Raw genomic sequence first — 14,569 nt, forward strand, 5'->3', positions numbered from 1 at the left:
TCACACTTGTAAACAATTGCATCATAAGAGTAATAAAGCAGTCAGCATCAACAGGACAAGTATCATGTGCAGGTTTTCTCAAATCAGTAAACTACAATTATTATCATAATTTGCCTCAGACATGGATCATCCCATGTACTCAGTTAACATTAATGTAATCGATGACTTCCCTTAAGCAAAGTCACTTCTCTCATCTATAACTAGGAGCTCAATAGTGGCCAGCTAAGGAGCCCCATACTAAACTATTCCATAAACACTGCATCTCTTATTTGCTTTCTTATGTCACTTGTCTGCCTCTGCTGAATCCTCTACATGCACTCTTAAAGAAAAACAAACATTAGCAACACACATGGACAATCCTGGAGGTCAGGCACAAGTTGATAGGTGCCAGAGGTGCTATAAAAAGACCATAAAGTTAGCCATCCATAGCTGTGAAAAGAAGTGACACTAGTTTCAACACAGGAAATTTCTCACATGTTATTCATATCGTCAAAGTAACCTTCACATTTTCCCAACAACACAGTTTAACAGCATCACCAACTCATAACCTGTAAACACAGTTTTCTTCACACATAAACCCAGAAATCCTGTAGCAGAAAAAAACATCAACCAGCTGTTCTGGTATAACGCAATCTATTTTTCTTTTCAGTTTGTACTAATATACAACAGTGTCAGAACCAATACAAATAAAGTAAGTGTTGCAAAAATCTTTCATCAGGGCTGTCTTTATTTATAACTGACAACAGTGTTACATATTACTATTGAAGTTTACAGGACAAAGGCAAAATTGTATACCGTTGTGCATTATTAGCTGCTTTGTATAAAAACACAGCTGCACAACAAATCAAGAACAACAACCACAAAAAATTGATACAACAAATTCGAAAACAGTTATTCATCACTTGCTTGCTTCACAACAACACTTGGGCACATATTTGTGAGCGCACATGACACAGCGACTATCTTATCCAGCAAAGTCATGTTCTCACCTTCACATGGCACCACAAAACCTAAACGGATGGTGTCATTTAGTATAGTATACTTGGACCGTAGACAGCCTATAACGCGTTCTACATGGATCCTGACATGTGCCAGTTTTCGTGTGTCCTCCACATCTTGTGCTTGTAGCTGACTACGACCCCGTGTAAATGCTGGAATTTTTAAAGTAGCACCCATTAAGGCAACACTTTCCTTGATATCAAAGCACTATGTCCCCAGGTGAAAGCTTCTGTAGAAAGCCAGATGTTTCAGCTATTCGTTTATCACTGGTACGCCCTCCTCATCCTTTAGAAATGAAAGAGATGGTCCCTTGTGGTGTGATGCCAATGAGATATTTCATTGTGTGTCTACTTTTGTATGTGGAATACGTCTCCGCCATGGCGCGTAAATTTTATTCTCTCTCTATGAACAGTTCAAAACAGTCAATAATAACTGTCACCCGGTCACCAAACATCTCAACATACTGGTGTGGCATACTGGCTGCAATGTATGCAATGTCTTCCAGGCCAGTGCACCAATGGACTGAGGTGAGCGTATAGTACATTTACAGTAATGCTAAACACAGTCGATGTGGTTGTCCGGCTAATATCAAAGAGGTGTGCAATATGCAGTGTTGGGTAAGTTACTTTAAATTAGTAACTTAGTTACATTACTAGTTACTTCTCTAAAAAAGTAACTCAGTTACTTCAAGTTACTCGTTACTTTCAAAGTAACTAGTTACTAGGGAAAGTAACTTTGGTTTTACTCAGAATTCTCTTGTTAATGTGTTGCTTCCGTAACTGGATACCCAGCAAGATTGCCAGTCTTCTAGCTTGCTTGCTTGCCACAAGTGCACTGTGCCACCTACCAACAGAAAGGAAAAAATAATGTGCACATTTCCACGAGAGAAATCCCACGCCTGGACCGTTGTTGACCGCCGCCATGATTCTAGCCTGCTTTTTACATCCAACACAAAAACTGCAGTCGTGGTGGTTTTGATTGTACTCAGAACTTGGAAATTCTGCCTTCTGAATAGGAAGATGTAGGTAACACCAGACTGCAGATGAGCTGCATACAGAGCTGGACTGGGACAAAAAAAAATCGTCCCCGGGCATTTTGACTAGAGACCGCCCACCATTATAGGAAAAATCATAAAGCCTTTGAATGAAAACAAACACTGTTGTGACAGTGATGTACACTGTTCTGATGGTATATATGTATCAATCTATCAATTGTTTGTTGTAAGACTCAGATAATTATTTTTTTAAAAGCGAGACATTTTAAATGAGAATAATAAAGAAAAGTATTTCCTTGTCCCCCCCTTTCCCTGTTAATGCCCTACCTGGCCCCCTGGCAACACTTTGCTAGACCCGCCCCTGCACAGTTACCAGCTGTCAGCTACGTAGAAAAGGATCCTGGTGTTATTTGTCTCTCAGAAACAGTTCATAACTTCCTTCAACTCATTCATGTCACCTAAAAGGTAAACCTGTTTCTCCATCACCTGTTCAGCTCTGATGATTCAGTAAGGACATCTCCTGGTTTCATCTGCATGTTTCCTCTCACCAGATAACCAAACCGACATCATGACCAGCAGCTTTACAGCTGTGGCTCCAGCAAACATCAGCTGATACTAGAAATTAATATTAAATAAATTCTAACAACAGCTGATCAAGCTTAAACGTGCTGCTGTTGTTTAACGCGACATCCGCTGGTTTCCTCTTTCTGGCACAAAGTGGGCGATAAATAAACAAGAGAGAAAAGCCGATCAGCTGATCATTGATCAGTTTCGTGATTGAAGTAGAAACGGGAGAGAATGAGAGAAGAAGAGGCAGCTGTGCAGCTTCAGCTTTGTGTCTTTTTTTTCATTGTAGCTGAAGTCCGGGACAAACTGTGTTCCTTTTCACCTCAGTACGAAAAGCGTAATATTTTCTCTGAATAAGAGGCGATTCTGTTTTTAGGGGACGGTTGGCAACTCTAATAATTAACCGTATGAACAAAATAAAGTTCAACATCAGTAACATAGCACCCACCCAGCTGTATAGAAACTCCGTCATGCTAGCTAGCACGCAGTACGAAAATGTCAGCATACCGAAAATAAACTCCACCTAAACTTGGTTTATATCTGACTGATAGACTGCAGGTCATAACTTCTTACCTGACGTTCAGTTCACCTGACACGCGGACCGGCGGCCGCTTCGGGTCTCTCCTCTTGCCTCCCTTTTCCTTCATCCACCTGCTGGCCTCCACCACTTGCTAATGTTATTGAATCTGTGGAAGCTCCGCGATATCCACCACACGAAGTAACGAGTAACGAGCCTATCTAAATCCCAGTAACGAGTAACGCGTTCCTGGTTTTGGCATAATAACTAGTTACCGTGCTCGTTACCACAATAATAACGTAGTTACTGTAACGCGTTACTTAATAACGCGTTAGTCCCAACACTGGCAATATGTGCAATCGGAAGGTTGAGTCTTAAACGCATGAGAGTCAACAAGAGCATCTGAAACTGGGAAATTTTCCTGTCAGTATCTGGCAAGCTCGGGCTGATTTGTTGTAGCACCCCCATTAGTAAAGCAAAAGAAGGCAGCCCTGTGTAGAATTTAACTTTAGAGTTGTTATCTTTCAAAAATTCGGTGTCTAATTTCTTTTTGGACAGTTCTTTTTTTAATATTAGGTTTTCTTCCTGCAGGTGTGCTATTTCTTGTAACCTTAGAGAACACATTTTACACTCCTGCAGATCTTCATCCTCGTGCTGTGGAGTTATCTGCTGTGGTTGGATCTCAGCTGTAGTTTCCGTAGTGACTGGTGCTGAAAGACACACATGCATAAAGACAAAGACAAGATCATTTTATGTGCAAAAACAAGACACAGTACTTAATGTGGAAAAAAGTGGAATTTATTTATGTACATTAACAATTTTACCTGCATGGATTTCGCCTGGATGAGCCGTCTCTGCCCCAGAGGATCGCGGGACTTTTCTGGCTGTTTTGATTTTGATCTCTGTCTTAACCTATCAAATCTCGCTGTGGTAGAAGCTTTAAACTCTGTGTGGCCCAGTTTGAGAGAGGGTGCCCAGTCTGGATCGCATTCCAGCATTTCGTAGGCTGGTTTGCCTACAAAACACAGCAAACATTACACACAGCCACAATAAACAAAGGAGCATAGCGTGATGATTTCTGTTCAGCGCCATATAAGACTTGCTTGTAACCTATATCACCAATTATGTTATGAAAAATGAAGTATTAACTACTACAAAACACTTACCTTTGTGGAAATGCTTGGAGCAGACTAACATGTGAGGTGGAGTGTTTTCGAACGTTATATTAGGTCTTCGGATAGCGGCAATCCAGGCCATCCGTCGCCTCTTCGGAGGCAGACAAGTGACATAAGAAGACTTCGGAGACATGGCTTGGACAATTTCTCTTCCATGCCGGAATCCGATAAAAACCAATCGCTTTACCCGTCGGCTTCACGTGGCTGTCGCTCGCCCGGCTTGTGCAGTTAATAATACAACAGCTTCTTGCCACATTTTTGTTTCTTTTTATCGCTGTGTAAGTGATTTCAATTGAAAGCCTGCGTGCGCTAGTACCGCTTGCCATGCGTTCCCAGAATCCTTTGCAGTTTTACCCCAGAATGACGTCACATTTTCAATCTCTATTTACAATAATCAGATAATTTTTTGAAAATTAACACTACATTTACTAAACCTGCGCAAATTTGCGTAACTTCCCTCAACCCAACACCTCCTAGAATTACTGGCTTTTTTATTTTCTGGTGCAAGTCCCGAGGTGTTAATCACCCCTGCTGAGATTTTCACAGGTCGTCAGCTCGTTTCTCCTCCTGCTTTTGTTGTGCAAACCACCCATTATCCTTGAGGCCTGGCTGATTTGCATTTGCTCACTCAGAGTTGCTCAGATCCAAGCCGGGCCAAACCTCTGTGTTACAACTTTCAGAAATGCCTGCCGTATCTATACAAAATATTCCACACATTGACTGACCTGCAAATATGAAAGACACACATTCACACCTTCCTTGACTCTCAGCACAGATCTTCCATTGTTAGATTGCATGTTAGGAAGTGGCATTGCTTGACTACAGCACAGTGCTGTGCATAAAAGCAGACCGACCCAGGCGGGAGAATCATTTCTTCACATTTCTGAGAACGCACATCAGGATGGCCTCCGTATCACTGCCACGCAGGAAGAACCTCTCCGCGCAACAGGCTTTGGCCTTGCTTCAGGAAATGGACGAAGCAGACTCTGATGGAGGAGAGGTTTCATCTGTCCAGCAGGCCACTGATACCTCCTCAGAAGAATCTGAAAAGGAGATGGAACAAGAACCCAACATGCCTCCACGGAAGAGGCAACGTGGTACTGGAAAGCCCAGCCAGAGCCACACGGCAAAAGACGGCACTGTGTGGGTAGAGGAGGACATTGGAATGCCCAGTGCAGTAGCAAATTGCTCGTGCTTCACTGCGCAAGCTGGACCCACAGAGTCTGCTAAGGTTTGTCACTGCCATAGTAGATATGATATTTATATAAACCCATTTAGAGTGAGGTTCATGTAAATTTATCAATGATGGCATTCATTTCAATTCTGTTTGTAAGAGCCGTTGGTGCCATTCTAGATTGCTGGTCAGAAAGATTTCTGGTGCCAGTAATCAAAGAGACAATGCCCCGAGATAGATCCATTTCAATTATGCAACACCTTCGATTTGATGACAGAACGGGTGAAAACAGACAAATTTGCGGTGATCTCCTACATCTGGACATGCTTCGGCAAGAACTGTGCAAAGAGTTTCACTCCAGGAGAACACATGACCATAGATAAACAGCTGTTCCCTACCAAGATTCGTTGTCCATTCACACAGTATATCACAACCAAGCCAGAGAGATTTGGAATCAAGTTCTGGATGGCCATGGATTTGGAGACCAAATATTTCTGCAACGCATCTCCTTACTTGGGAAAGGACCCCAGTCGTCAGAAGGGAGAGAGGCTGGCAGAGAACGTGGTCATGAAACTGATGGAGCCGTTTTTGGATGATGGGAGAAACGTCACAACGGACAATTTCTTTACTTCACTGTCACTGACGCACAGACTGCTGCAGCGTAAAACAATGTTACTTGGCACGGTGAATAAAGTCCGGCGCGAACTTCCTCTGGACCGCAAACGCTGTAAAGCTTGAAACACTTTGAAATAAAACAGACTTCCCAGATAGCAAGACGACATTGAATCTATGTTGATTTTTCATCCAAACCGTCGTATATGGTCGGGGTTGAAATGCCAATGTTGTAACAACATTGAAATACTGTGGTAAACCGACGGTCTTACTATAGAGACGTTGTAACGATGTTGATTCACCGTTGTTTTTTTGTCATTGATATTTGATCTATTTATAGTCGACCAGGTGACAACAACAACGTCGAGAAAACGTCTATTTATAGTTGACGATCATTCGGCTCCGGTCACCATCAAAAACCATCGATTTGTAGTTGAGCATTAAATTGCATTGCAACTGATCAGGTATAAAGTACCAGAGAAAGTAGATTTATTGTTCATTTGTTATCAATGACTTGGTCCACCAGCTTTAAAAAATCGTGTCTACGTGCAATTTATGTATAGTTGACCGAAATTAAAGCAGCGATCACTTGGACTATTCCGCAGCACCCTCTCACATTGGTACATCCCCAGGTATTCATTGTCTTCTACAGTAGAGCGGGACATTTGATTTACTCTCAGCGGAATTGACCGGAGGAGGCTTCAGGTCATGCACTGCACTGGCCCGCACCACGATTAGTATAAGGTAAGAATGAATGATTTTTTTTTCCTACTCGTTATTTCCATGTTTGCATTTGAATAACAGTAAAAAACTCGTTAATGTTGTACATTAACGAGTTTTTTACTGTTATTCTGAGTCCGAAATTGTGTCTACTTCTTACAATCCGGCAACAAATAAACTGCACTGCGAACAAAGTATATCAACAAAGAAAACATTTTCGTTTCATAATTTCTTCGTTATATTCCCTTACAAAGCTAGCTTTAACGCTTCGAGGTTTCCTTTGTTCTTGCCGTCGCCTCGGCGCTTGACCCAGACTTTCGCTCTGTAGTTGCTTAGTACTACAAAAAATTCTAAATCTGTGATATATGATTGATAAACGTAAAGTTAACTGTATAAACGTGTTCAATGACTTTGTTACTTTTGATGATTGGAGAGCACTCGCTTCAATTCGCAAACGAAAACTTTAGACTCAGTTTGAATGCTCACGCAGCATGCCCACGTGACTGTACGTTGCACGCGTATGATGACTTCCGTTTGTGCCTTGAATAATGAATAAGGCTACGTCCACACGTACCAGCGTATTTTTGAAACCGCTGATTTTTCTATGCGTTTGCACCTTTTGTCCACACGTAATGTATGTCTGGCCATACATTGTGTTTGTATTTCCAGGCACATTTCACGAAGCAGAACGCAGTCTTCAGAGATATCCACGTGAACGCTGTGATACGTCTGACCTTCAGTCCGAAAAAGAGAACCCGGACCAGTCTTAAAAGAAAGCACAAGTAAAACCTTTTTATTCACAAACATATCTTTGATTGTTAAGAATTTATGATCTTGTCTTTTATACATATCTGTGGTGCTTGCATACTGCAATATCACCACATAATATAGTCAAAAAGTGGAAGTTTGTAAACTTTTAAAAATGCAAAGCCGTGTACACTTGTGCACTTCAAAAATTCATTGTATACTGTACCTTCTTGCACGTCTCTGTTTCCTGTGTGTGTTGTTAGAAATCAAACTAACTTTAGGAAACAATATGCCAAAAGCATATTTACAATTACTTAAGACCGTTTTTAATTTCTTTTCTTTAGACCAAATCCCCTGTACACATATACGGACTCAGAGGATGAGCAGCCTACAAAAAAACGGTTTCCCCAGGCCCCTCGAGTGAAAATACCAGGTAATAAAATACTGTCTAGTGTCTGTGTACATATCTGTGTCTGACACGAGGAAACTTTTTTGACAAGTTGTCTGTATTCTTAAATACTTAAAAAAATTATCTTTTTCTAAACAGCCCTCATCACTCCGCAGTCTGCCCCCCAGCCCACTGATAGCAACCATCATAATGCCCCACCCAGCTTCCGGCACCTTTCGCCACTCCGGCACAAGCCGACACAGCTTTGCGATCTCGCCAGCATGCAGAGTCTGATGTCTTCCCTATAGATGGTATGCTTTTAAAAAAGCTTTAAAGCTGCATCACAATGTCAATGTACTCTTATCTAAAAAAAACAAAAAAAACAATTTATACTCCTGAATGTCATCTTGTTGTGATTTTTTTTTTTTTTTTTCTGTAGATTCCAGAGACTCTGTGAGGCCACTATTACAAGGCAAGTTTGAAAATCTTGGAATTTCACAGTTTACATGGTATAACAAATATATGTGACAGGCAAAAACTAGTAAACACTTTTAGCAGTTACAAGAACTAACAAATGAATATCCAACAAAAGGGAATAGAAATACATTGTACTGCCAATACTTTGGTTTATTCTTTGTATGACTTGAAAATCAGGCTTTAGGGAAAACTAAATGACATGTTTCTATCATCAATTACATGAAGTAAACACACAAGCACTTGCATACACATTTAAGACATGAGACACGCTAATTCCATCTCATAAAATGTGTCTATAGGTGAGACGCTTTGCGTTGATTGGTGCTGCTGGACCACACTGGAGGTGCGAGTCCGCCGTGTAATGGTTTATGCCATTACAAAGGAGCTGTACTCTGTACTCAACTGGTCAGGGGAAAAAAACAAGGACCAGACAAAGCAAAAAAGGGCATTTAAAGAGACAGCGCTGTGCAGATGCATATTTGGTAAGTTTGAACATTTATTGTAGTTTTATGAGCCTAAAGTGAACAATAAAGGGATCAATTGATGTGCTGGGTGCGTTTCACATTTCCTATGTCTGTTTTTTGCTATATTACTTTGTCTTTCTTAATAACAAGACTTTCATGTCCGGTTAATCTGGAGATGGAGTCTTTGGTCTTCGGCTTGTTTTGTCCTCGGGTTTTACACTTTGTACAGCCCGAGGACCCCATGTTTTCTTTTTTTTTTTTTTTTTAAAGGATACACGGCACACCATGCTAAGACATATCACATTTTCAGCTTATAGCTCTTTGGGAATCAAATGCGGCAGTTTGCTGATTTCCGTCCGGTGACTTTCATGTTTATCAGCCTAGGAGTTTACATACTTTCTCCCTGCTGAAGACAATTAACAAGAGCTTATTCATGTGCTCTAATTCCCTTTTTGTCTTTGTTTTTTGTGTGTGTGTCTATTTTTGTCCTAGATGGCCTGGCGCAGCAGGTAGGGGCGAACTCTGTCTGAGTTGGTCTTTGCTCAAGCAGTCCAGAAATGGCTCAGATATGCTCCAGATCGTACGGGTGGCGCGCAGGACGCACATCATCCATCCCCATCCCGGAGTAAATAATAAAAAGTGACGTGAAACATAGAAATGTAAATAGGAAACTTTGTCTTTTAATAAAGTATTTTGCAAATGATACATGTCTATTGACCTTTTTTGTTTTTTTTTTTGTTTTTTTTCAATAAAAAGCAACTGTACGAAAGAGGTGGAAAATCAATACCATAGCTCAACAGTGTTTCAATATCAGAATCTGACATTGTTTCAATGTCAACAGTGTTAGAAAATATAACGTAGAATCAATGTCAGGTTTCAACATTGATTCAACATCAAAACCTGACGTTGTTTCAACGTTAAAAATGGGTGCAAGAGTGATGTTGGGTCAACGTCACACTTCAATGTTGCTTCAATGACGTCGCCTGATATTGACTCAACATTGTTTCAATGTTTCCTTGCTATCTGGGTTGTGTACCCATATATTGTGAATGTGTGTCTTTTGTATCGATCCAGCGGGAATTTCTGAAGGTTGTAACACAGAGGTTTGGCCTGCCTTGGATCTGAGTAAACAAATGCCAATGTTGCGCACACACACACACACACACACACACACACACACACGCAGCAAATCTGCATTTATTAGTCCCACAAGTGGAAAATCTGCATTGTCATTGCAGAAAAGTGGACAGTGCAAGACAAAAGCAGCAAAAATAAAAACTGTACAAAGAGTACAGTATAGAAAGTGCACTATACAAACAATCTGGAAACATAAATATGGACACGTGTATTGAAAAATATATATGTGTATAGATCTATCTATCTATCTATCTATCTATATATATATACACATATGTAAACTTTAATTGGGGGTCATAAATCACTCATTTGACATAAGGGGTTTAATATCCCTCCTTCTGTGCGGCAAGCAACAGGTGCACCTCGCAAACGGAGGGCGCCCTTACTCCCAGCAAATGAGCGATCTCGGTGCCTATGCCATCCCCAAAAAGCACTGGCATGATTTCAGGGCAGCATGAGTACAATCAACTTTTTTTTTCTTTGCCAATGCCCGTTATGCTGCCCCCACCACGATGCCGCCCTGGGCAACCGCCCATGTCGCCCATATCAAACACCGCTACTGTTAACCAGTTTTGACATTTGGTGATCCCGTTTGAAATTCTTTTGCAATTTTACCTGAGTGGAGTAGAAACATTTCAAGGTTCACTGCTACATACATACATACCAGTGGAGGTTCTTTTTTTCCCCTTTCCTTTTCTTTTCTTTTCTTTTTTACACAAGCTTACTGATCCTGCCTCCCTGACTTATTTTTAGTCACAAGGGAGGCGTGGCTTTATATGTATTTAAGCAACTATATTTGCCTCTTCTTCTGCATCTCAGTGTCAGATGACCAAAAGGCTCCCAGATGATTCCGTTTTGGGCTCTCGGATTTGGTAGGCGAATTTCCCACTTTTACTGAAATAGATTTTGAATAATTTGAATAATTTATTTTTCTTAACTTTACAATAATTCTTATCCGCCTGTTCTTTCAGTTTGTTTAATTATTGGCTTCAGCACTGCTCATGGTAAGTAGGTTTTATTTTTATTTATTTATTTAATGAGCTCAGAGTAAAGGGCCACTTGTTCCAAACAACTGATGTTTTGTTGTAAGCTTGCCTGTGTAAAAGAAAGTGGAGATAAAACAAATATATATACAGTACCATGTGTAATTTAAAATGTAAATCATATCCTACTTATTAAATTAAAGCATTATTATTTTAAAAATAATAGATTAAATAGGCTTTACACATAAACAAAGATGTTTATGTGTAAAGCCTATTTAATCTATTTGAAATATTAATTTAACTAAATCTGAGTAAGCGGTGAGTGGATGCTTAGAGGGGGCTTTTTTTCTCTTTTTATGAAAGAATTTCATGAAAGTACACAGAAAAGGTTTCCATAGCCAGGTACCAAAATATTATTATTGTTGGGTTTTTGCTTTGTGTTTTTCACTTTCAGCTGTATTTGCAAACCTTTGTCGGGAATGTGCACTGCGTGTGTTTTGTCATAAGATAATAATTTACAGGGGCGTTATAGAAAAGTGAGAGATAATTGATTTGGCAGAGACTTATGGGTGTATGCGATTACACTGATACTGCACTCGTCTCTAAAGCGAAACTGGAGGGCGTTTTTGTTTTTCACCTTTTAAAGTCTGAACCATGAAGTATTGCCAGAAAATGCTGTCATGCTATTTCAGCTATAAATGTTACGTATATTCATTTAGAACACCTGCCAACATATTAACACGTTTTAGCTTATTAATGCCATGACTCACAGCTTTGACTTTGCCCTTGTTGACAGAGCCTGCAGCTGGAGCAAATGCAGCCTCCAAAAACCACTGTTCCCGGTAAGTCGACTCTTTCTCAATTGTTTCTCAAAAGTTGTGTTAAAAAAGTGATGTATTTCGACCATTATTAGGTCAAGCACTGACCTGGAGGCTCAGGGAACCCATGATGATTATGATGTTCCTCAGAAGAACAGTATAAACAAATAAGGGGGGGAAAAGTCCAGCATCAATAAATATATAGTGTTCAAGTTAAAATTTTAACTACTAAATAGACAAACAAGTAAATTATACAATTCACATCACATTGGTGTAAATTGACTGTTGGACCAGGATTGGTTCATAAAGTATTTCTGAAAATTTCTCTGGAGCACATTTCAGTAAACTAAAGTAATCTAAACACAAGACACTGGAAATAGGAAACTATCAGAATAATACACTAAGTAAGAACCACAGAGAAATGGGGACCTACAGACACGATAAAGAAATTAACATACACCATGAGACCACTTCTAACACAGAAATTTAAATGTTTGGCGTGGAGCTTGCCATGCCAAATGGCCATAATGGAGCTTCAATAAATATTAGCTCTAAATGAGTAAGCAGCCATTGGGAAATTGTGTTTTGCTTGTGGCTCTAAGGTTAGGGGTGCGTCTGTAGTTTGGATGAGTTGAAAATATGTGACTGAAGACAAAGTGAAACAAGTTTCAGGTAAACTTTTCACTTTAAATAGAAACTTGGGGAAGAATCTGTTTAATTCTGAATATGCATCATCAGCATATCATCATGAGTAAGAGAAGGAGGACCCAACCATCCAGGGTGTAGATACATGTATCTATGTCTAATACTTTGCATTCAAAGATTATGGACACCCATGTGACTGTTCCAAATGTTTAGTGATAGTCCATCAGAGGGCAGTATAAGAATATAAGGGGGGAGTGGGAAAAGTCTCATACACATTATCCTTCCTTATTATTATTATCTTTCATATGTATAACATGCTATAATTGCTGGGGAAAAAAATCAATTATTTGATCAACAGTATAGAACACTGTTGAACACTGAGGTCTAGCAGGACAAGCACTGAGATGAGTCCATTGTCAGAAACCATGAAACGATCATTTGTAACCTTCAACGACTGACTAAATCATCCAGGTAAGGAGTCTCAGACTCAAGTCTCAATGACAGAATCTTTCCAGAGAGGGAAAAGAAAAACAAAGAAGATTAGTTTTCACAAATAATCCTAAAATGATCAATTACTTGTCAAAATGAAGCAGACATGTCATATATACATACACAATTTAAATGTCATTTCACACTTCAAATTACTTTAAATTTCTGGAAATGGTTGAGCAACCAAGCACCTACTCTTGCTAGCTCACATCCTATAAAAAAGCCGCCTTTTTTATAGGATTTTCGGGCTTCCTCTTTATCGGAAAGACAAGGTAGCTGCCACAGAGGTTTGACCTGGTAACTTACACCAAACATTTGGCTTCCATCTTGGTGAATAGGGAAAGATTCAGTGCTGCCTAGCATATTGAATACTGAAATGTAAATTTTCTTTTCCAGAAAGCAATTTTTTATTCAGTGTTTTCACAAAAGCCTTATTTTTTTATGCATTTACTACTAGTAGTTAGACCACACATGAGGTTTCAGGCCTGGAAAATACAATGGAAAATAGCTGAGAATAAAAACAGGTATCACTTTAGGCAGCTCCTAATTTTACAAAGTCTGCACTCAGCTTTGCAGTCTCCGATATCATTGAAATGCAGCCAGACACTGCTCATTTTATGTTTTTCCTCATTTCTTCAGCTTTCAAGTTAAATTAAAGTTCTTCCCAATCCTGCAGGGATTCTTAGCTGGCCACATACAGTGGTATGCAAAAGTTTGGAAACCCTTGACAATTTTCATGATTTTCCTTCATAAATCCTTGGTTGTTTGGATCAGCATTTTCATTTAAATATATCATGTAGCAGATGAACACAATAATATTTGAGAAGTGAAATGAAGTTTATAGGATTTACCAAAAGTGTGCAATAGTTACTTAAACTAAATTAGGCAGGTGCATAAATTGGGGCACCCTTGTTGTTTTATTGATTTGAATACCTTTAGTACTAATCTTTACTAATCTTAAAATTTGTTTGGTAAGCTCATTGACCCTTGACCTACATACACAGGTGAATCCAGTCATGAGAAAGGGTATTTAAGGTGGCCAATTGCAAGTTTTTCTCCTTTTTGCGCCTTCTCTCAAGAGTGGCTACATGGGACCCTCAAAACAACTCTCAAATGACCTGAAAACAAATATTGTTCAACATCATGGTTTAGGGGAAGTATACAAAAAGCTACCTCAGAGATTTCAGCTATCAGTTTCCACTGTGAGGAACATATTGAGGAAATGGAAGACCACAGGGACAGTTCTAGTTAAGGCCCAAAGTGGCAGGTCAAGGAAAATCTTAGATAAGCAGAGGCAAAGGATGGTGAGAATAGTCATAGTCAACCCACAGACCAGCTCCAAAGACCTGCAACATCATCTTGCTGCAGATGGTGTCACTGTGCGTCGTTCAACTATTAAGTGCACTTTGCACAAGGAGATGCTGTATGGGAGAGTAATACAGAAGAAGCCTTTTCTGTGCACATGCCACAAACAGTCGTTTGAGGTATGCTTAAGCACATTTGGATAAGCAAGCTTAATTTTGGAATAAGGTGCTGTGGACTGATGAAACTAAAATTGAGTTATTTAGACATAACAAGAGGCGGTATGCATGGCGGAAACAGAACACTCATTCCAAGAGTAACACTTCCTACCCACAGTAAACTGTGGTGGCAGTTCCATCAT

The 14,569-nt window shown here is 39.8% G+C and overlaps 1 protein-coding gene across 1 annotated transcript in view; it reads left to right on the forward strand.

Annotated features, from left to right (window-relative positions):
* The first annotated feature begins 10,804 nt into the window (after nucleotides 1–10,804).
* LOC120432856 overlaps nucleotides 10,805–14,569 on the forward strand; it is a 520,225-nt gene continuing 516,460 nt past the window's right edge. Inside the window, exons 1-3 of the mRNA XM_039598171.1 lie at nucleotides 10,805–10,843; nucleotides 10,943–10,975; nucleotides 11,751–11,796. Of these exons, the coding sequence (XP_039454105.1) occupies nucleotides 10,816–10,843; nucleotides 10,943–10,975; nucleotides 11,751–11,796 (107 nt within the window). The 5' untranslated portion in view covers nucleotides 10,805–10,815. The remainder of the gene's footprint in view (nucleotides 10,844–10,942; nucleotides 10,976–11,750; nucleotides 11,797–14,569) is intronic.

The sequence above is a fragment of the Oreochromis aureus genome, linkage group 14 (genome assembly GCF_013358895.1).
Source record: "Oreochromis aureus strain Israel breed Guangdong linkage group 14, ZZ_aureus, whole genome shotgun sequence".
Taxonomy (NCBI): Eukaryota; Metazoa; Chordata; class Actinopteri; order Cichliformes; family Cichlidae; genus Oreochromis; species Oreochromis aureus.